General features: G+C 37.2%; 1 protein-coding gene across 2 annotated transcripts; it reads left to right on the forward strand.

Annotated features, from left to right (window-relative positions):
* Window positions 1-38: 38 nt before the first annotated feature.
* On the forward strand, window positions 39-21,181 carry RCHY1 (ring finger and CHY zinc finger domain containing 1). 2 transcript variants are annotated; one of them, XM_058296914.2, is made up of 9 exons: window positions 39-175; window positions 6,117-6,236; window positions 6,480-6,595; window positions 12,228-12,306; window positions 14,467-14,511; window positions 14,628-14,686; window positions 14,778-14,804; window positions 15,690-15,810; window positions 18,039-21,181. In XM_058296914.2, exons 1-9 carry the CDS (start codon window positions 86-88, stop codon window positions 18,165-18,167), a joined length of 786 nt encoding a protein of 261 aa, XP_058152897.1. In that variant the 5' UTR covers window positions 39-85; the 3' UTR covers window positions 18,168-21,181. The 2 variants fall into 2 exon arrangements, with proteins under 2 accessions (XP_058152897.1, XP_058152903.1); XM_058296920.2 differs by lacking the exon at window positions 39-175 and adding an exon at window positions 220-341.
* Window positions 21,182-23,806: the final 2,625 nt, after the last annotated feature.

Here is a 23,806-nt window from a genome sequence, read left to right on the forward strand (position 1 = left end):
GGGTGTGCTAGAGCGGCGCTGGCTCTCTGGGCGTGGCTTTCATCCTGGAGTAAGGGGCCGTGGAGTGTGAAGGGAGGTGGAGGAGATGGCGGCCACTGCGCGGGAAGATGGCGCTCGCGGCCTAGAGCAAGGGCGGCGGGGCTGCGAGCACTATGACCGAGGATGTCTCCTGAAGGTGACGGCTTCTTTGGGCTCTTCCCCGACGAACTTCCGCCGGGCGGGGCTGTGGGCGGAGTGGGCAAGAAGATTAGGTTTGGGCTTAAGTTTGAGTCTAGGCTGTGTGTTGATTACTTCTCTCTCCACCACTGCTGACTGGGTTCCTGCGGTAGAGAATGCACTTGGTAAGGCGGCCCTGGGTCCCCACTTTGCCGTCCTGCTTTGTATTTTGCAAGCGAAGCACTTTCTTGCTTGGGAAGAGCACATGGGCTTGCACATCGGGGAATTTATCAGTTAGCTTGTCTTTTGCTGCTGGAGGTCCAGGACCATCTTCCGGTGTATGATGAAATAATGGAAAGGGGATGAACAGGTGGAGAATCAGAATACGATTTCAGCTCCTGTAGTAAATAAGTTTTACAGCACGCAGGCTTCATTTTAGAGCCAGTGCGTATGCCTTAATCTGCTAAGAAGGATATTTATGTATGAGATAGGAAGACAATCATGTAATTGTAATTGGCGTTAAATAAGAAACTTTATAGCAAAGTATTTTGTATGTATGACAAGGTACATGTTTTGCTTCTGCTGTTTGCTACAAATTCCCTCTGATTATACTCAAGTTACACTTTGCGCAAACTTCCTAGTTAATTAAGAATTTTTAAAATTGGCAGCCATCCAGTCCAGGTTTCCTGAGTTGGAGAAAACAGTATACAGCTTTTGCTTAGGAAACTTGAGCATTGGAGTCACACAGCTCTATTTCCAAAGCTTACCTCTGCCCCTTAATAGCGCTGTGATTTTAAGCTAGCTACTCTTTTAAGTGTCTTGTATGTAATATAAGGATAATGGAAATTCCTGCTTCATAAAAAAGGGATGTATGTATAGTGTTTAGAAGGGAGCATTCCCTGGAGTGAGTAGTAAATGTAGACTACCATCATTATCATCATCTGTTTTTTTCATCTCACTTCACCAGTCATCCCTGTTGTCAACCAATCATTGGAAGGAAATGGTAGTCTTAGGCCTATAAGGACAACCTAAAGCCTTTTCTGTAGGCCATGGTTTTGTTGAATATTGCACCAGTGCACTGGATGAAGTTACCATGTATTGAGTAAGGAAATTAAATGCTGTCCTTATGATTCCATTTGTATTGATGTTCTGTTAATTCAAACTCAAGGTCTAAAACTGAATTCAGTATCTTGGTCTTATTCCCCTTACCCCCAAACTCTCATCAGAAATCACACAACTAGATCTGTGTTTCATAGCGCTAAGGTACTTGGCTGAACTTACTTGCCCTTCCTCTGTCCAGAGGCTGAATGAAGAATTTCAAGGAGGGAGCGATCATCTTTTTAAGATGGGTACTGACAAATGACCTTTGAATTTGGCAAGGAGGATGTCATTGGTGATCTTGATGAGCTTCATTGGAGAGATGGAGACAAAGCCTCATTGGAGTGGATTCAGAGAGAATGGGAGCCAGGGAACTGGAGATAGTACTTTTTTGGACAATTCTTAGAGTTTTGCTGTAAATGAGAACAAAAATTGAGTTTGTGTATACTGGAAGGTATAGGATCATAGGATTTTTTTTTTTTTTTTCCTTTAAGGTGGGAGACACTGCAGCATGTATATATACTTTTTGGAAGATCCAGTCAAATTAGAACATTTTATAATGCAAGAGGGGAAGTAGACAATTTCAGGAGTACTGTCCTTGAGTAACCAAATGAGGGAGAGGATACAGTGCACAATTGAGGAGCTGATCTTAGATAAAAGCATAAACTGTAGACCTTTTGTAACAGAAGGGAAGGCGAAGTATGAGATACATTTGCAAGTAGGTTGATAAGAATTTGGGGGGGGGGATGTGTAGATGTTCTCCTTTGATTCCTTCTGTTTTCATAATGAGATAAGAAGCAAGGTCAGCTGAGTGTAAGTAGGAAGGATTAGGTAGGTGTTAGAGGCTTGTAGAGAGAGAAGATGTGAAGTAATCACTTAGGTCCTAGACTCTAGAAGAATGAGGAAATTGATTAGGAAAACAGGGTAATAAGGACTCAATTTTTAGTAGTGGTTGTAACTTTAAAGTGAGTCCAGTCAGTATGAAGGTGCTTCTGCTCTAGCCATGTTCCGCTTCTATATAGATTGAGTAGTAGAGTTGGATTTAACCAGGATTGGGATTTTGCTAGGTGAGTATGTAGAGAGAAGGGACAGGGAATTAGAATGGATTGGAAAGATAAGAAGTAGTGATAGCCAGGCGCTGAGCCTCAACAGACTTGGAACTCCTACCCTCTGATTTATTGGATTACCCCAGCGAGCTAACGGAGGTGAAGGTCAGCCACTACACCAGGGAGCCAGGAGAGCCTACAACTGCTAACAGGAGTATTGCATCCATCATCCAAGTGGAATCTAAGCACCCTCTCAATACAGAGGTGGAGTGGACATAACCATCCCAGGGTCCTCAGAATGGAGAAATAGAGTATAGATTAGAGTGAACTTACTGATACTCTATTCTGGAACTATTGTGATTAGTAATGGAAGTAAATGTAGCATTGAGATGGATAAAGTGGCCATGGTAGCTGCTGAGGGTGGGGAGTGGGAAGAAGAGATGTGATGTGGGGGCATTTTCCAGACTTGGAGTTATCCTGGGTGGTACTGCAGGGACAGTTACTGGACATTGTATGTCCTCCCATGACCCACTGGGTGGACTGGGGGAGAGTGTAAACTATAATGTGGACCGTTGGCCATGTGGTGCAGCAATGCTCAGAGATGTATTCCCCAAGTGCAATGAATGTCCCATGATGATAGAGGAGGTTGTTGGTATGGGAGGAGTGGGGGGAGGGTGGTGAGGGGTTGAGAGGTATATGGGGACCTCATATTTTTTTAATGTAACATTAAAAAAAAAAGACAGAAAAAAAAAGTAGTGACTAGAGACTTTTTGCTTGAAATTGAGATACAAAGAGGGTGCAATTCTTTATATAGAACAGCTGTTCTCAAAGTATGGTGAATGTGCAATTCTTTGTATAGAGCAGCTGTTCTCAAAGTATGGTGAATGGACTCCTGGGGGTCCTTGAGGCCTTTTCTGGGGGTCCATGAGTTCAAAATTATTTTCATACAAAATACTAAGACATTGTTTTTCTCAGTGTGTTGACATTTGTACTGATAGTGCAGAAGCAATGATGAGTGAAACTTCTAGTACCTTGCTATAAATCAAAGCCATGGCACTGAAATGTACTGTACCTGTACTTAAAAAAAAAAAAGTCAGTTTCACCTAAGAATGTCATCGATGAAGCAATAAAATTGTTAATTTTATCCAATTTCAACTGTTGAATACATGTCTTTAATATTCTGTTTGGTGATATGGAAATTTTTATCAAGCACTTCAGCAAACTGAAATTAGATAGTTGTCTTAAAGAAAAGCACTTGTGCAATTGAGTTGTGAGCTAAACTAGTTGCTTTTTTCATGGAACATTTTTTACCTGAAAGAATTATGATTATTTAAACTTGGGAAATTAACAGGCATTTTCTCAAAAGGAACGTATAGCGTTACTTTAAGGAAAAGAGTTGGTAGTATTTTGCCAGTGATAATATTTGTACTTTCATACAAAAGTTAGAACTTAGGAAAATTTATGTTAGCCACAGTGAGCTTAAAAGCTTCCTAGTAACAGAACTTTTTGGATGAGATTGGTAGTGTTATTAACAATTGTGATCCTGTAATATTGGATGTTGGCCTGTGAACATTTGGAAGGTCTACATAACTCAGACCAACATATGGGTAAAAGATCCATTCAAAGTGCAGGGTAGTCCAGTGAATATTACTGTAACTTAGAAAAGTTCACTGATAAGATTTCAGATTCCATGTTGCAGGTAACCTTTAAGAAACTACCACTTGTTGAGTTTTGGTGTAGTATCAGAGAAGAATATCCATATTTATCAGAAAAAGCTATTATTAAAATATTCTTCCTGTTTTCAACTACATATTTGTGTAAGGCCAGAATTTCTTCATAAGCTTCCACCAAAACAAAATATTGTAGTTAAATGAATTCAGAAGCAAATAAAAGAATCGAGCTGTTGTTTGGAACGCATAGTTGTTTTCCATTAAAATGTGTTATTTACGTTAACATACAATGAATTATTGTTATTTTTTAAAAAAAGAATATTTTAAAAAATGTTATCAATTTTAATGTATAATATGGTAAATATAATCAATATAATCCATATAAACAAATGTTTTTTGGGGTTCTCACTCTTTAAGAGTGTGAAGGGGTCTGAGACTAAAACTTGAGAACCACTGAATATGAGACTATATGGCAGAGGAGGTTTGGGGAACAAGGCCATTTGAAGTGTGAAAGTCAAGGAACTGAGATTAAAGGGTATTGGAAGGATTATCAGTATGTATATAAAGATCACTAAAATTTGAATAGAAGAAGTGTTGGAGAGAGGGAGCTAGTAAATGAACTAGGAATGAACTATGTTATGGTAAGTCATGGCATAGGAAGGCTTCAGAAATGGTTAGATTTACAAAGTGACAGAATATTAGAAAGTATTGAGTTAGCTTACTAGCCTAAAAACCTCTTTATGTACTAGGTTGCATAAGCTAAATTGATGTAACAAAAAGATCCAACAATAGAATGTGGCTTAAAAAGAATAAAGAGGGAAGCGGACTTGGCCCAGTGTTAGGGCGTCTGTCTACCACATGGGAGGTCCGCTGTTCAAACCCCAGGCGGGCCTCCTTGACCCGTGTGGAGCTGGCCTATGCGCTGTGCTGATGCGTGCAAGGAGTGCCGTGCCATGCAGAGGTGTCCCCCGTGTAGGGGAGCCCCACACGCAAGGAGTGCACCCCATAAGGAGAGCTGCCCACTGTGAAAGAAAGTGCAGCCTGCCTAAGAATGGCGCCGCACACACGGAGAGCTGACACAACAAGATGATGCAACAAAAAGAAACCCAGGTTCCTTTGCCGCTGACAACAACAGAAGCGGACAAAGAAGACTCAGCAAATAGACACAGAGAACGGACAACTGGGATAGGGAAGGGGAGAGAAATAAATAAATAAATCTTTTAAAAAAATTAAAAATAAAGTGAATTAAGGTATTTAAGTATTAAAAAAAAAAAAGAATAAAGAGTTTATTTCTTATTTAAATTCCACAGTGAGCAATCCAGATTGGTGATGAGGTTCTGTTCTATGTAGTCACCTCAGGGACAAGTTTTCTTCTCCCATTATATTATTTTGCCATGTTTTAGGGCATATGGTCATTTGCATAATACAAGGTAGGTTGCTGCCATGTTCAAGTGGAAAGAGAAGGGAGCATGGAGGAAGACCCATACAAAATTTCCTAATACTCAGGCCCGAAGTTGCTCTGATTTCTTCTGTTCATATTCTGTTGATAAGAACTTAGGTCACAGCTAATAGCAAGGTAGGCTGGGAACTGTAGTATAGTTGGACATTCACGTGCCGAGGAAGGAGAGAATAGATTTAGTGGACAATTGAAGGCTCTTTTTCACTCTGAAAACAAGGATTATCTTTTACATTTATTGCATCCTGTACAATATCAGGCATATAGTTGATTAATAAATACCAGTGAACTAAAATATAATCTATACAATTTTTAATGTTTAGGGGTTAAAGTATTCATTTATCTGGAATTGGCTAAGAAGAGGACACCTAACTGGCTTTCAGGACTGAGAGTGACATTAGGGTGTTGTGGTATTCATTTTCAGGCTAGGAATTTCTGTCCTTCATAATGCTTTTGTCTTTAAGGACAAGATTTTGTTCAACTTGGTACAGACATACACATGTTCAATGGAATAGTTTCCAAATGAAATATGCAAAGAAACAGTGAAATGTTATATTTAGGATCAGTTGGTCAATTGATCCATTGTTGGTTGTAATCTCTGACCTTGTTCCAAGAGGAGGAAGAAATGTTTTTTTTTTGTATTGCAGTCTTGCCTTCTCTGACATAACTCTTCTTCTCTTCTGGGTTTAGGCACCTTGCTGTGACAAACTTTATACTTGCCGGTTGTGTCATGATAACAATGAAGATCATCAGCTAGATCGCTTTAAAGTAAAAGAAATTCAGTGCATAAATTGTGAAAAAATTCAACATGTAAGATTTTATGGCGTTTGTTTTTTTTTCCAATTTTTTTTATTAAGGTGGTTTGGAAAAAAAGTGTTGCAAATGAGACCTCTTTACCTCTTAGAATAAGCAATATCTTTGTTTTCAATTCCTTAAAAACTTGTAAAAATAAAACTTCAAATAGTTTTAATGCAAATTCTGGATATTCAAGTGGTAATTCAAATTGTATAGGTAAATTTATTCCAATTTTTATTTAAACTTGTCTTTTTATAGGCCCAACAGGCTTGTGAAGAATGCAGCATGTTATTTGGAGAGTATTATTGCAATATATGCCATCTATTTGACAAAGACAAGAAGCAGTATCACTGTGAAAACTGTGGAATTTGTAGGTACTGTATTTAAAATGTCCTTTTCTAATTGCTTTAGGTGTGCAATAATAATTTTTAAATCAACTATATTGAGATATAATTTACATCTAATAGAATGCATTCATTTTAAGTGGCTAGTTCAATGAATTTTGATAAATAGCTTTTACTACTACCACAATAGAACATTTTTATAACTCTTAAAAAGTTTCATCATGCTCCTTTTTGAAATAATTATTTAATTTGCTTATCAATTATTATGTGGCTAATTTTTAACTTTGGAATGTAAATGGGCTTTTATATGAGATGTTTATGGGTAGCTGAAGTAGAAAATTGAGATAGATTTTTCTTTTTTAAAAATCAGTTTTCTTTCAAGTACCAAAAAAATACAGACTGACAACAACATTTAGAAAATATCGAAAAGTCGAAGAAATAAAAACAACACCTGTAGTCTGACTACCCATTGACAAACTTCTACTCATGTGTTGGTGTTAAGGAATATTTTCTTTCTAAAAATTCTGAAATATATGTGTTAAGGTATAGTAAAACACAGTGACCAAACTACCTAATTTAAGAAATAGAACCTTATGAATACTGTTGAAGTCCAAGTGTTCCATCTCAGTCCTTTCTTTCCCCCTAAAGGTAACTACTGTCTTAAACTTTTTGGATCATTCTTCCTTTTCTTTATTTGTCTTAAAGGAAGGATAACAAATATACCAAAAGGTGAAGAAATCATAAAGAAACAACTTTAAGAATTTTGATAATGTGAACATACTCTTATAACTATGACACACATCACATCAAGAGATAGAACATTTGTAGTACCCCAGTCGCCTCCCTTTTGCCTTCCCTAAGTCAATACACTTTTCCAAAAGTAATCACTATCCTGACTTTCTGGATTCTGTATAAATGAAATTATACAGTATATGCTGTTTTGTTTTTGTTTTATTTAAGGCAATGTCCTGAGATGCTGATTTTCCTTTATAAATGACCCATTTATTATTATATCATGTCCCTTAAAATTTTTTTTTCCTTTATTTTTAAAGGAGCTTTAAATTACATAAATATTGAAATGTAGGGGATTCCCATATACTCCACCCCCTCCCTCATGTCCCTTTTTTTATCTTTAGTAGTAATTTCTGCCCTAAGTCTACCATATATATATATGTGTGTATATATATATATCAACTTTTTTTTTTCAAGAGGTATGGGAGATTGAACCCAGGACCTTGTACATGGGAAGCAGGTGCTCAACCACTGAACTACATCCGCTCCCCAATGAGAGTTGGTTTTTCAGTTTGTTTATTTTGTTTTTATGAGGTCCTGAGATCAAACCCAGGACCTCGTACATGGGAAGCAGATATTCAACCACTTGAGCTTATCTACTCCCTATCAACTTTAAAATATATATATAAATATATATATTTTTAAGACTTATTTATTTACTATTTTTCTCTATTTATCCCCTCCTCCCCCAGATGAGTCCCTTTTCTGTCTGCCCATTGTTTCTTTGTTTTTTAAAGATTTATTTATTTTTGTTTCTCTCCCCTCCCCCCCCTCCAGTTGTCTGCTTTCTGTGTCCATTTGCTGTGTGTTCTTCTGTGTCCGTTTGCATTCTTGGCAGTGGCACCAGGAATCCATGTCTCTTTTTGGTCGTGTTATCTTGCTGCATCAGCTCCCCATGTGTGCGGCCCCACTCCTGGGCAGACTGCACTTTTTTTCGTGCGGGGTGGCTCTCCTTATGGGGCATACTTCTTGCAGGCACACTCCTTGCACGTGGGGCTCCCCTACACGGGGGACACTCCCGTGTGGCATGGCAGTCCTTGTGCGCATCAGCACCGCGTGTGGGCCAGCTTCACCACATGAGTCAGGAGGCCCTGGATTTGATCCTTGGACCTCCCATGTGGTAGGTGGATGCTCTATCCATTGAGCCAAATGTGCTTCCCTGTCTGCTCTTTGTTTACGCCCCTTCTCCAGGAGGCACCAGTACCTGAACCTGGGACCTCCCACGTGAGAGGCGAGTGCCCAGTGGTCTGAGCTACATCTGCTCCCTGTGGGCTGCGGCATCTACTGGCTTGTGGCATCTGTTTGTTGTGGTGGGGGCAGTGTCTAGCTCAATGTCATGTCTAGCTCATTGTGGCTGGGGAAGTGTCTAGCTTGTTACTGTGTCTAGCTTGTTGTGTGGGGACGATGTCTAGCTTGTTGTGGCATCTAGCTAGTTGCAGTGGGGGTACCATTTAGCTCACTGGGATATCTAGCTCATGGTGGTGGGGTGGCAACTAGCTTGTTGTGGCATCTAGCTCATTGCGGTGTCTAGCTTGTTGTGCTAGAGGTGGCATCTAGTTTGTTCCAGCTCGTTCTTGCTGTTTACTTTTTTTAATTCTCTGTTTCATTTTAGTTAATCCCTGTTACTATGCCTTCACTAAGCTCTTACTGATGTTCGACTAATCTTTTCTTCTACAATATCTAATCTGTCATTAATCTCACCAGTGTATTTCTCATCTCAGATACTGTAGTTTTTCATCTTCTAAGATTTGCTTTGGATCTCTTTTATATATTCCAACTCTACTAACTCTTTGAATGTGTGCAATACAGTTACAATAACTTTTAATATTTTTCTTTTCTCATTCTAATATCTGATCCAGTTCTGGGTTATTATTGAATGGTTATTCTTTACATTTGGGTTGTGCTTTCCTGCCTCTTTGCATGCCTAGTGATCATTGATTAGATATTTGACATTGTGACTTAACCTTTTTGGTTGCTGGATATTTCTATATTCCTATAAATCTTCTTGAACTTTGTTTTGGTATGCAGTTAAGTTGCTTGGAACAGTTTGATCCTTTTGGGACTTGACCTTTCTGAGTACCCTACCCAATGTCCCATCAGTTATGAGTTTTTCCAATATGGCTGTTTAGAACACCACTGGCCATGTGTGAATGCTAAACACTCTTCCTTCTAACTCTTTTTGATGGTTCTTTCCTTGTCCTTGGGTAGTTTCCTCATATCCATGTCCTTATCTGTACTTGGTTAAATATTTGAGGGGGAGTCCTCAGTGCAGCTTTCTCTTCTTTGGTACTTTGTACCATTAACTCTAGTTGCGTTGGTTTTCCCAAATTCTCAGTTTGCCTTCTCAGTCAATAAGTCCTTGTATCTCTACTTCAGTTCCTTCTTCAAACTGTCCTGCTGCCTGGTAAATTTAGGCAATAAAGTAGGGCATTCATAGGGCTTAATTAGTTTGTTTCCTTTCTCTCACAGATCACTGTCCTTCATTGCTTGGTGTTCAGTAAACAATTGTTTCATATATTTTGTCTTTTTTTGCTGGTTACTTTAGGTGGAAAGGTAGATCCGCTCACTGTTATTCCATCTTGAGTAGTAGCGGAAGCCTTTCTGTATGATTTTATTCATGGAATTTGATAGACTGCTTTTAAAGTTCATTTGGAAAAGAAAATTGACAATAGTTAAGCAAATTTTGAAAAGGAAGAACAACAAAGAAGGGCTTACCTTTACACTTGCTAAAAATTATAGTAATTCAAAGGATGTGTTCTTTGTGCAGGAACAGAAAAATAGATAAATGGAAAAACAAAAGTGATATTTCAGATCAGGGGAAAGAGTATTATTAGGATAATTGATTATCTGTATGAGAAAAATTGATTTCTAAAACTATTAATTAGAATATGGGCTTAGCATCATTTGACAAATAACAGTGGCTCAGAAGGAGTAGTTTATTTCTCATGGAAAATCTGAGCCATTTAGTTAAACAGGAGCTCAGGCTCCTCTTTTTTTTTTTTTGTCTTGCCATCTATGGGGTTATTTTTCATCTACACAGTCTAAAATAGCTCATATTCTGGTCAGTGGAAAAGGGGGAAATAGATGAAGGGGAAGCATACCCTTTCCTCTTACAGGCATAACAAAGAATTTTCACTTATCCTTTCTGTTCACAGCCTCCAGAGAAGTTGGGAAATAGTTTTTACCCAGGACAGTTATGTGCTCAGTTAAACTTTATTATTTTGAAAGAAGGAAAGAACAGAAATAGGGGGACAACTTTCATTTCCACCTTTACCATGCATAATAAATTTCAGGTGGATTAAAGAAAAATATAAAAATTAAGTCATATAAATATTAGAAGTATACTTGGGTGAATATATTTGTGATCTAGAGATATAGTAGTCTTTCTGAAACAAGATGCAGAGAGCAGAAGGAAATAATTGATGGATTTTTTTACTACATAGGAATAAAAAATGGCTATATGACTAAAGATATAAACAAACTAAAATAGATGACAGACCAGGAAAAGTAATTGTAACATGTACTAATGAAAATGATTAATATCCAGGTTATATAAAAAGCATCTTTAAATTGGTTAAAGACAAATACGCCAGTAGAAAAACTCACAAAGCATATGAACAGACAACCCACAGAAGAAATCCAAGTGGTTCATAAACATTAAAATATACTGTTTGTCTCATAATCTGATAAATGCAAATAAAAATGACATCTTTTATTTGTCTCTTATGTAGATAAGCAGTGTTAGGCAGGGTGTAGGGAAAATCGATGCTGTCATGCACTGTTGGTGTAGTATATTGGTATTGTCTTTTTGGTGATCAATTTGGCAGTGTCAAAATTAATAATGTATTACCCTCTGACCCAGTAATTTCACTTTAAACAGTCTTAAGAAATAATATGCAGACTAAGTGATGTCTGTTGTATCATTTCAGTAAGTAAAGATGGTAAATTTTATCAGTAATGGAATTAAAAAAAATTATGATACACCCATACCATGTAATACTATGTAGCTATTAAGAAGTGGTTATCACTCAGCTAAGATGGAGTTGAAGAAGGACAACCACCACACCATGGAGCCTAGAGTGATTACAACTGAAAGTGGGCGGATTGCATCCAGCATCCATGTGGAATCTGAGCCTCCCCTTGACATAGAGGTGCAATGGACACAACCAATCCAATGTCCACATAGAAGAGGTGGCATTGGGTTGGGAAAAGTCGACAGGGTGGCTGATGGGTATGGGGAAATACAGGAAGAGATGAGAGGTGGAAGCGTCTTTGGGACATGGAGCTGCCCTGGATGGTGCTTCAGGGGCAATCACTGGACATTGTAAATCCTCACAGGGCCCACTGAATGGAATGGGGGAGAGTATGGGCCATGATGTGGACCACTGACCATGAGGTGCAGAGGTGCCCAAAGATGTACTTACCAAATGCAATGGATGTGTCATGATGATGGGAACGAGTGTTGCTGGGGGGGGGGGGAGAGGTGGGGTGGGGGGGGTGGGATTGAATGGGACCTCATATAGATATTTTTAATGTAATATTATTACAAAGTCAATAAAATTAAAAAAAAAAAAAGAAGTGGTTATATATAGGCAAATTAGCATATATGGAAAAGCCGTTTATGTAAAAACAAAACAAAACCCAAAGAGTAGTATATGCAATTTTATAGGGGAAAGGCGGCCTAGAAGAGTAGACAATTCTGTTTATGGTGGTTATATCTGGGGAGGAATATGGGGGTGGTGGGGGTTACCCTATATTCTTCAGATGATTTGAATATTTTATAGTAAGACTGAATTTATTATTATATAATGAATAAATTATCACTGTAGTAAAAAAAATATCTAATATTTTGGCTTTCATGCTTTCTTAGGATTGGTCCAAAGGAAGATTTTTTTCACTGTTTGAAATGTAACTTATGTCTAGCTATAAATCTCCAAGGAAAACACAAGGTATATAATTTAGTTTGTATAATTTTAAAAGGACATTGTTTTTGAAAACCTGCTTAAATTTTGATGTTTTGAAAGCATGATAATTTTCAGATGTTACCAAGTGCAACTTTGTCACTTAAAAAAAATAAAAGCCTTAGAATATCTGATATACAATTCTTTTTCTTCTCTTTAGTATAAGAATACTTATATCTGTTATTAACATAATGTTGACAACTTCTACATTGGTTTATGGATTCTTATTGTTACTGCTTTTAAGAATAACATTAAAAATGCATAGTATAAGACTGAGCGGGTTATCCTGTGAGGATAGCCTTCTAAGAATTCAGAAAACATTTTGTATTTCCTTTTATAATTAAGATATAAATATTTTTAATGTTGATATAGGAATTTTATCACAATCACAGTCCCTTTAAAATTCTTTTTCATTATTAAAAAAAATCTAATAATGTAACATGTTTAGTACTGATTCTACTACTGTAAGGCTTTAGAGAATAATGAGATCATTGGGGGGTTGGAGAAGTCAGAGTGAAGTGTAAATGGCATTTGTATTAATATGGGAAATTCCTGGTAAGGTGGAACAATATAAATAGCAACATTGTGTGTAGGTTTTGAGTGCACATGAGAGAGACAGCTATTGATTAGAAAGAAAAGTGTTTAAAATTTATTTAGCACTGTAGTTTCATTAGGAGATATTAAGGGATTATTGCAGAACCATAGATATTAGATAATAATTGTCCTAACATAGTATAGTGGTGAGGGAAATTAAGATAAGTAACAACATATAGATATGGTGACAAACTATTAGAGAAGAAGAATGAAGCTGAATAAAGAGGACTCCCAAGATTTTTAGCCCTGCTTAAGGTACTTGATTGTGAATTTGTTGGAGATAAAAGATTGAGTTTGGTTTTATAGACTTGTTGTTTGAGCTGATAGCAGGATTGTGGAAATAGGGGACAATAGCTTCTTATAGATTACATTTCTCTGGTGCTTTATGTTCTCTAAAGCATGTATAGTGTAGTGTGTGTATAAATGTGCATGTGCATGCATATACACACATAAAACCAATTTATTTCAGCCTCATTACAGCGTTTGTATATTATCAACTTGGTGCCCTTGGTTATGGCATGGATGCACTGTGATTCCAAAGGTGTTTTTGTAAAGTACCACCTTAGAATCAATGATATTTATGTTAATTTTGTTTTATGAATAAGGAAAATAAGACTAAAGAAGTAGCGGCTTGCCCAAGATCTAAAGGGTTAGTAAGTGGCAGAGGTGGGATTACAATCCAGATTTTAAAATTTACTACTTTGAAGGCCTGCACTCCCACCGTACCCATAGTTTGTTGTCTTAAAAAAAAAACTATGTTTTCTCTTGTGGTATTTTGTTTTGTTGTTTCTAAGTTGTTTTTCTTTTAATTTTTTCTAGTAAATGGTCCTGCCGTCTATTTAGGAACTTAAATTACAAACCTGGCAGTCATCCATGACACATTGCTGTTTCTTACTTCCCCATATCTAATCAGACAGAGTCTTGTCAAATTAAGGACTCAGACTCTGGAATTAGTCAGCTGAGCTCCAACTTAGCTCCACATCTTTACTAGCTTGTAACTGTCAAAGTTATTTAGCAGCTCCAAGCCTCAAATACCTCATCTATAGAATGAGGTAATAATTGTACTTACATCATTTAGGATTTTGAGAATTGTGCTAATGCAGATAATATGCTTAGCTTATGACATGTAGTAAATCTCAAATATTACCTGCTACTTTTATCAATGTTGTTGTTATTAAGGTCAGGGGCTTTGGAGGTAAACACATATATGCTAGAAAGCGTCATAACCTTGTAATCTCTAGATCTTGGGTAAATATGTGTCTTGACTGACTGATGTCCATCTGTAAATGAACATAATACTTTAAATAATTAAGATTTATTGAGCATTTTCATTGTTTCAGGTGTTATACCAGTTCTGAAGTAGTTGTGAGAATTAAAGAACTATTTAAGAAATTCTTACCTGTCTCGACATATAGGAAGCCTGTATCAATGTTATTGTTTTTAGTAAGTGGTACTGTTTCCTTTAGTGTTAGTTTTAATTATTAATACTGTTGTTATATCTGATATCTTCATCTGGTTAAACATTTGATAGTGTGAGTTTTTTCTTTTAAACAGTGTATTGAAAACGTCTCCCGGCAGAATTGTCCTATATGTCTGGAGGTAAGCTTAAAACATGACTCTCTTGATTTTTACTTTGGAAATTTCCTCTTTTGAATTTAAAATACTTGGATATTTATATAGTATTATAGAAACACTAGCATTTATTTCCTTTACAGGACATTCACACATCCCGTGTTGTTGCTCATGTCTTGCCATGTGGACATCTTTTACATAGGTAAAGTAACTTTTTTTTTTCCCCTCAAAGATGTTTGAAAATAGTGGATATAATTTATGCTCAACTAAAATAATTTTATATTTTCTTTCAGAACATGTTATGAAGAAATGTTGAAAGAGTGAGTGTTTGGTGGGATTTAAAATAATTAAATTGTAAGATGTCTTTTTTTTAATGGGGATGGGAAAGTGGGCAAACATTACTGTTTCTTATACTGTATTGGGCATGGCAGCTATTTATATTGAGATAGGTAGGGTAGATGTGTAGTATTAAATTGGTCAAAGCATTTTGGGGGATGTAGGGGCTACACCTTTGTCCCTACCTTCCTGTTATGCTTTATGCCTTATCGCACAACCTAAGACAGGCACCCCTTGTTTTATTTTGTATTTTATAATATTGTAACAGTGCCAGAAATGTTGCTCAAAAATCTCCTAAGCTGTTATACTGGCCTGGTATAAGAACCTGCAAAAAAGTTCATGTCAAGCCTGGATAGTTTATTGTGGAGGAAGATGTTAAATGAGATGAAAATAGTTAGACAAGGGGAAACTGTGTAAATGTATTTTGGTTCTGCAAATTGATGAGCAGAAATTCTAATTTGATAAAAAGGCAGATAGAAGGGAGCTTTTTTAGAGTTTTTAGAAAGGAAGAATCTGAATAATTTTTAATGAATACAGTCTTTTTATTTTTCTCATGAATGCACTAAGAAATTGAGATTGTTTAGCTAAGAAGTAGCTTAACTAGTTTTAAAAAATAAGTATATGTACTATGCATATTAATAGCTCCCCATTTTAGAGATCTGAGGGGATGAAAGGTAGGTTTAAAATATACCAAGGTACAAGACTTAATTGAAAACTTTTATATTGTAAAGGTTTTCAGGTTCCTAATAGACTTTCTTGTACTGTAGGAAAATGTCCTGTCTTGGATAGCTTATGTACCAGTTAGTTTGCTTCTCTGAGTTGAGATACTCACCAGTTAATGTTTGGAAAATTACCTTTTTCTCTTCTAGAGGCTACAGATGTCCATTATGTATGCACTCTGCTTTAGATATGACTAGGTACTGGAGACAGCTGGATGATGAGGTAGCACAGACTCCTATGCCATCAGAATATCAGAATATGACTGTGGATGTGAGTAGGATCAATGTTTACAACAATTTTTAGATTACATGTTGAATTTTTGTGTTTTTAATTTTTCCCTTCTGTGCCAATTTTATCTAAAAATATATTGTGACATATATGCCACTGCGATGATTAATGGGGAGGGCAGTAATTTAAATTTCAGTTATTTTAGCTTAGACCAGGAAAAAAAAAGTGCCATGAATATCTTTTTGCAGTTCTTTCCAACACTAGATGGCAGGCAAAAACTTTATTCAGAATTATTTACATACTACTCACTAGAGTCAGTAATGTAACTGACAGGAGGTGGATAACTCCCGGTGTTTTCTTTCATGTTTTCTTTTTAATTATTTTAAATTTTATTTCAGGAGAACATGTTTGATTTTTTAAAAAGATCTACTTTTTGGTTTATAATATTATTAACCTTTTTATTAGATCTTAGGACTTCATTTAGCCTTAGCCTGCAACCTAAGTACATCAAGTATTTTCAGTGCCTTTTGCCTTATGGTGTATGATCTTTTTTCTCTTAGTTGAGAGGTCCTGCCATCTTGAGTTACAGATGAGAATTAGAAAGCTAGTTGGCATTTTGGTGCTTTAACAGTTTGGGGACATATTATGATTTTTCTGACCATTTTCAGTGTAATTCAGATACTTCTACACATAAAGATAAAAACCACATAACAAAGCTGAATAAAAATTGTTTTTTGTTTTGTTCACACTGGAGTATTTCATAATTTATTTGGATAATTGTTGGTAAGGACAATAAAAGAACACTTTTGGAATACTAACTGATAATCATGTGATGTTTTACTAGAGGCTGATGTATGTTAATGTTTCATGTAGATAATTTTTAATAATAGCTTTATTGAGATACAATTGAACTACCATACAGTTCACCCATTTAAAGTATACAGTGCAGGGAAGTGGACTTGGCCCGATGGATAGGGTGTCCGCCTGCCACATGGGAGGTCCGCGGTTCAAACCCAGGGCCTCCTGACTCCATGTGGAGCTGGCCCATGTGCAGTGCTGATGCGCGCAAGGAGTGCTGTGCCACGCAGGGGTGTCCCCCGTGTAGGGGAGCCCCATGTGCAAGGAGTGCGCCCCTTAACGAGAGCCGCCCAGCGCAAAAGAAAGTGCAGCCTGCCCAAGAATGGCACCGTACACACACGGAGAGCTGACACAGCAAGATGATACAACAAAAAGAAACACAGATTCCTGGTGCCGTTCAGGATAGAAGTGGTCACAGAAGAACACACAGCAAATGGACACAGAGAGCAGACAGCTGGGGGTGGGGGAGGGAAGGGGAGAGAAATAAATCATTAAAAAAAAAAAAGTATACAGTGCAGTGGTTTTTAGTATGTTCATAGTCGTACAAATATCACCACACTTTAGAATTTTATCACTCTCAGAAGAAAAATCCATACCCTTAGCTGTTACTTCCCATTTTCCAGAACCCCCTAACCCTAGGCAATTACTAAGTCTACTTTCTTTCACATAGACCAGTTATTTAAAAGAACTATTTAGCAAATTATAATTTGAGCAAATTTATAAATTTTCTGTTTATTATGGTGTGGCTATTCTAAAGCTAATGCTTTTCTTTCATAGTAATATGTTCACATATTTTCAGGTTAGAACTTTTTTTTCTTTTCCCAGCATCTCAGTGCTAGAAGAGATTAATTCCGAAATGGCAACTTATTGTCAGTTTAGGAAATAGCCAAGAACCTCTTTTTACTTGATCTTAGGAACTCCTTTTTTTGGACTTTAATTCATTCATGAGGCATAGAAGACCAGGATCTTAGTATGCTAAAGAATAAAGAAAAAAGTTATAACTGTGTAAAATAAACTTCTAAATGTCAGTGAAAAGAAATAGTAGAAATCTTGAGTTATTTTAATTATTTTGTGTGTTATTTTTGAATTGTGTTAGGTATTGACTTGATTATGCCTAGGATAATCAAGGATATGCCTTGCTAGTAGTAATTAAACTATTTGGGAATTATTAATATGAGCCTCCTTTGCTCAAATCTGCATTTTCCTTTTCTAGATTCAAAGCTATTTAATGGCTTCTCAGATTTTTCAGTGGAAAAGTAAAAGCTGTTTTTACTTATGGAAATGTTTAGACTTATATTTGTATGTTTTCACATATTCAGTTGACTTTCAAGGAATTACTTTGAGCAGACAATGCCATCTTGTACTTTTAGGTTTTAATATGCTTAATTTGAATTAATCTCTCCCCTTTTCAGATTCTCTGCAATGACTGCAATGGACGTTCCACAGTCCAGTTCCATATATTAGGCATGAAATGTAAGATTTGTGAATCCTACAATACTGCTCAAGCTGGAGGACGTAGAATTTCATTAGATCAGCAATGATCGGCCTATACTATGGGAGAACTCAGCATTTTCTGATATAGAAAAAAGCTTTCCTTAGTATCCTGTTGTCATAATGTGTCACAGTCTATGCATTAGCGTTCATGTGTTTTGTACTGTTACAGCATAAAATCATATTACAAGTACTTAAGGATTCAGGGTCTCTTTATGGAACATTCTAGTGCTGTATTGGATGACTGTGCTTGTGTTTTGATTGGAAATCCCTTTAGTGTCAGTTGTTTGGAAACCAGTGAGATTTGCCACTGAAATTCACACCCATAAAAGAATGGTATTCTTCCATGGAACTTTGCTTTAAGTGACACTATGCACGCACAGGTCATGTCTAGTTCTTGATAGAACTGCACTTAATTCTCAGTATTATTCTTGATCTTTTAAGGGCTGTGCTATAATGAGAAATGGCTCTATCTTACTATTAAAATCTAATTGCATAGGCTTTAGAATTTTTTAAAACAGTCCTTTGAATCCTGTAAATGTGAATTTTGATGTAATAGCTAATAAAATTATATTGAAAGAGTGTTTTAATGAAAGTTTTTTTTTAACATTTTCTATTTTTGAGTCAATTATGGCATTGTAGCCAGTTTTATAATGTAACAAAATTTTTTTTCTCTTGAGGTATTCTATAAGAGTACTTGGGGTAAATGTTAAAATGTTTTATAAAATTGTAGAACTCTTCCAAGTCCTTAAAAAAAGCATCAACACTGAAAACAATTTTGTTTAGGTTGCCCAAAATGATTTTCTTCAAAGAATAATTCACTTATTCATTCAGCAAATATTTATTGAGTGACTGCTGTATTCTGGACACTGTTCTAAAGGCTGTAGATTCAACAGTGAACAATATATAGACAAGAGAGTTCCTGCTTTCATGGTGGTACATTCTAGTGCTCCTCATACTTGACCAGCTTATTCCTTGTGCATGCAGTGGTAGACTTTGTTGTAAGTGGATGGATTCTTTCTTCCATAAATGCATGAAAGTAAGAATGGATGGGTGGAAGGGGCATGGGACAATCCTCGTTAGATTTCTCTGATTTTGTAATACTTTTATTGGCTCATGTAATTTAATTAAATATACCTCTTCATTCAGAAACAAACTATCCAAACATGCTGATGATCCAGCCGACTTCTGCAGTAGTATCCTAGTAGCCAGCTTAGTCTTTTACCAAACTTTTTGGGTAGGAAGTAAATGTATAGATATAAGTTGACAGCACCAATTTTATTTCCAATTTTGAGCTAGTTGTCTCCTAAATAGGAAGATGACCTTATAACTAGAAATCCTAATATTTCTGGCCTATTTATTTCTCTTGTTGAAATCTCTCTACTAGAGGCAGCAGTATTTGTTTCCAGGTTGGGCCCATATCTTCTCTATTCTGTCCCATTGTCTTTCCCATTCTGCCCTTCTTTTCCTCTTCATCTATTTCCTTGCCCTGGATAGAGCAGTGGTGTTGATCTTGATTTAGGGGAGGAATGGGTTATGTTGTCAGGTGTTACCAATCAGTACACAGATAAGCAAGGACTGGTTTTCCTGGAACTTTTTGTGTCTATCTCATCATGCTGAAGTAGTTTAAATCATATTGCTTTTACTCCTAGAATCATTGGATCTAGGAGTGAGTAGTAACAAAGCTGTATGTTTTGAATATCTATTATGTGCTAGGCTCATGCATATAAGTGTTAGTCATTACAGTAATTCTGCCAGGTATATATTTGCTTCATTTTATGAAGCTGACATTCAGTGGTTGAATGACATGATCAGGTACATGACAGGTACTAAGTATTGGAGCAGGGAATCAGATCCAGTCTGACTCCCAACTGACCATATCATACTGCCTGTGACCCAAACTTTCATTTTTCAAGATGGCTGTACTTGTTAGAAATGTCTTTAACTCAGAATTGGATTACTGTTATCTTCAATTCAGGATCCAAGTTTGTCCAAAATAATGCAGAATAAGTATGTAATTGCTTTTTTTTTTCCTCTCCCCCTCCCCTGACCCTGCCTTGCTGTTTTTGCTGTCTGTGTCCATTTGCTTTGTGACCTTCTGTATCTGTTTCTCTTTTTGTCTTCTCATCTTCTACTTGTAGTTGCTTTTTATGATATCCAGTCAGGTACTTGAAGCAGTTTTCACATGCTCTTGAAATCTCTGGAGTTACTTTAAAGGTACTGTCCGTCCTCCCTGGGTCCGCTCGTGGGAGGATGGGGGGTGGGGAGTGGGGGTGGTAGGGGTGGTCAGCCGCCACACGGGAGCCGGAGTGTCTGCAACTATGGGCGGGGGGTGGGGGGAAAGTCACATGCATCAGCCATGTGGGATCTAGGCCCCCTCTCAATTTGGGGGGACCCTGCCATCCCGGGGTCCATGGCTTGAAGGAATGGAGTGTGGTTGGAGTGGACTTGGTGGTGTTCTACTGTGGAGCTGTTGTGGTTCTAGTGATGGAGGGGACTGTATCATTGGTGTGGGTACAGTGGCCGAGGGGGTTGCTGTGTCTCCTGGGTTATTTGTGATGATTAACTCCGTATTATATTGTGTCTGATCTAGAGAACCTCTTGAGATTTTCTGTTGCTCCCTTTGCCCTTTCCTACTTATACCATCCATCTACATACATATATTGTATTTTCATTCTTTACCTTTACTTTTAATACCTTGCCTGCTCTAAGCCCCATACCTATCCTCAATTCTCTGAATTATGCTTGTAATCTGGAAAGGACAATTTGTAATCTGTTGTGCAAGAATACTGCAAGAAAAATGAACCCAGGTCATGGTTAGATTTTGTTTCCTGACAGCAGAGGGTGCCATAATGTTTCTCATGATGGGTATCTTCAGTGCTGAATGATTTTTAGTTTTTTTGCTTTTTTTGTTTTTCTGCCTGGTACCTAAAAGTAAGAGCTTCTCCAGGACACGACATTGAAGACTTGTATTGTTCATTGTATAATGATGATACAAACCACATAAAAAATGCAGTCATTGAATTGTTTTAAAATTTAATTAAACATGTCTGTTACCACCGTATTTCATATCTACGTGTTTGTATTCCTTAGGTCAGGTTTGTAAAGGTAGAGCAATTTTAAGCGTATATAGCCAGTGTTATCTGCTAATGTTATGTCCTTAAGACATTTTGGGATGGGTAAGAGAGGCGGGAGGAGAGATAATGAGGATTATGGGATAGGGTCAGAAGTTTGGAACTAGGTCGTACTGGTACTGGGAGGATGTAGATTTTTGTACCATGGGGAATTTGCAAGCTGAGCAGGATCAGATAGATGACAGTTCTAAGCAGAAGAGTGCTGTTCGATTTGCTGATAATTGGAAACTGGTCAGAGCCAGAGAAACAAATGTACATACCATGGTGGATCTGAGCATGGCAGATGGAATTTTCCAGGAGGGCTGAAACAGGATCTCCTTTCCAGATAAGGATTGATTTCTGAGCTTTTAATTTTATTCCATTGGTCAATATGTCTGTCCTTGTGCCAGTACTGTGCTGATTTGATTACTGTGGCTTTGTAATAAGTGTTAAGACTGGGAGGTGTGAGTCCTCCAACTTCATTCTTTTTCAAGATAGCTTCAGTTACATGGAGCCCATTAGTCTTCCATATAAGTTTGGAAATTTCCATTTCTGCAAAGAAGGGTTTTGGAATTTTGATTTGGATTGTGCTAATCCATAAATTACTTTGGGTGGTGTAGCAGTTTGATTTAATTGATGAATTCCAAAAAGAAATATTGGATTATGCTTGTAATCTCATCTGTACCTGGGCATGATTGAGTTATGATTAAGGGCTTTAATTGGGCCATGTCATTAGGGTGTTGTGTCTCCATCGCTTGATGGGTAGGCACTCACAGATAAAAGGCATGGCAAAGGAATGAGTTGGAGCTTTTGATGAGAGGGTTTTTGATGTTGGAGTTTGATGCTGAAGCCTTAGGGTAGAGCCCCAGGAAGTACGCTCACAGAGGAAAGAGAAGCCAGCCCAAGGAAGAGAGGAATGCTGAGCCCAGGAAGAAGCAAGCCCTGGGAAGAAAGGAACCTTGAATCCAGAGAGAAGCAAGACCCTGGACATGAGGAACCGAGGAAGCCAGAACCCTTGCAGCCATTGGCAGCCATCTTGCTCCAAATAGACTTTGGTGAGGGAAGTAACTTATGCTTTATGACCTGGTGTCTTCAAGCTCCTACTCCAAATAAACACCCTTTATAAAACCAACCAGTTTTCTGGTATTTTGCATCAGCACCCCTTTGGCTGACTAATACCAGTGGTATTGACATCTGAGTGATATTAAGTCTTATGATCCATGAACACAGAATGTCCTTCCACTTATTTAGGTCTTCTTTATTTTAGTAATGCTTTGTTGTTTTCTGTGTATAAGTCCTTTACATCCTTGGTTTGATTTATTCCTAGGTATTTGATTCTTCTAGTTGCCATTGTGAATGGAATTTTTTTTCTAGATTTCTTCTTCTGATTGTTTATTGCTTGTGTATAGAAACACTACAGATATTTGCTTGTTGATCTTGTACCGTGCCACTTAGCTAAATTCATTTTTTGGCTCTAGGGGCTTTGTTGTGGATTTTTCAAGATTTTCTGCAAATAGGGAAGTTTTACTTCTTCCTTTCCAATTTGGATGTCTTTTATTTCTTTTTATGCTTAATTACTCTGGCAGGAACTTTCAGTACAGTCTTGAATAACAGTGGTGACTGTGGGCACCTTTGTCTTCTTCCTGGTCTTAGAGGGAAAGCTTTCAGTCTTTCACCATTAAGTAAATGTTAGCTATGGGATTTTCATACATGCCCTTTATCATGTTGAAGAAGTTTCCTCCTATTCCTAGAGTTCTAAGTGTTTTATCAAGAAAGGGTGCTGGATTTTGTCAAATGCCTTTTTCTACATCAATGGAGATGATCATGTATTTTCCCCTTCGTTTTATTAATATGCCTTATTACATTAATTGGTTAACTAATTATTGAACCGCCTTTGCATACCAGGGATCATGGTGTATAATTTTTTTAAGGTGTTCTTGGAATCAGTATTTTGTTGAGGATTTTTGCATATGTATTAAAAAAGTGATATTGGTCTGTGGTTTTCTTTTCTTGTAGCATCTTTACCTGGCTTTGGGATTAGGGTAGTCTTGGCCTTGGAGAATGAGTTGGGCAGTGCTCCCTCCTCTTCGGTTTTTTGGAAGAGTTTGAGCAGAATTGGAGTTAATTCTCTTGGGCTGTTTGGAAGAATTCACCTTTGAAGCTATCTGGTCCTGAACTTTTCTTTCTTGTAAGGTTTTTGATTACTAATTCAATCTCTTTACCAGTAATTGGTTTGTTGAGATTCTTTTTCTTCTTGATTTTATGTAGTTAGTTGTATGTTTCTAAGAATTTGACCATTTCATCTAGGTTATCTAATTTATTGGTGTACAGTTGACCATAATATCCTCTTACAGTCTTTTTTGTATCAGTGAGGTTGGTAATACTGTTCCCCTTGTCATTTCTGATTTTTGTATTTGTATCCTTTCTCCAGCTCTTTCCCTGGCTTGTTCCTTTTCATCCTGTGGGCCACCCATAATGACTTTAGCAAGCCCCCTTCATGGTCTCCAAATTCCCTTTGTTCAGCTCTCCTGTGGACTGACAGCCCTGTGTTGCAGGTCAGTCAAGTCTTGTATCTT

This window comes from Dasypus novemcinctus, chromosome 1 (assembly GCF_030445035.2).
Source record: "Dasypus novemcinctus isolate mDasNov1 chromosome 1, mDasNov1.1.hap2, whole genome shotgun sequence".
NCBI lineage: Eukaryota > Metazoa > Chordata > Mammalia > Cingulata > Dasypodidae > Dasypus > Dasypus novemcinctus.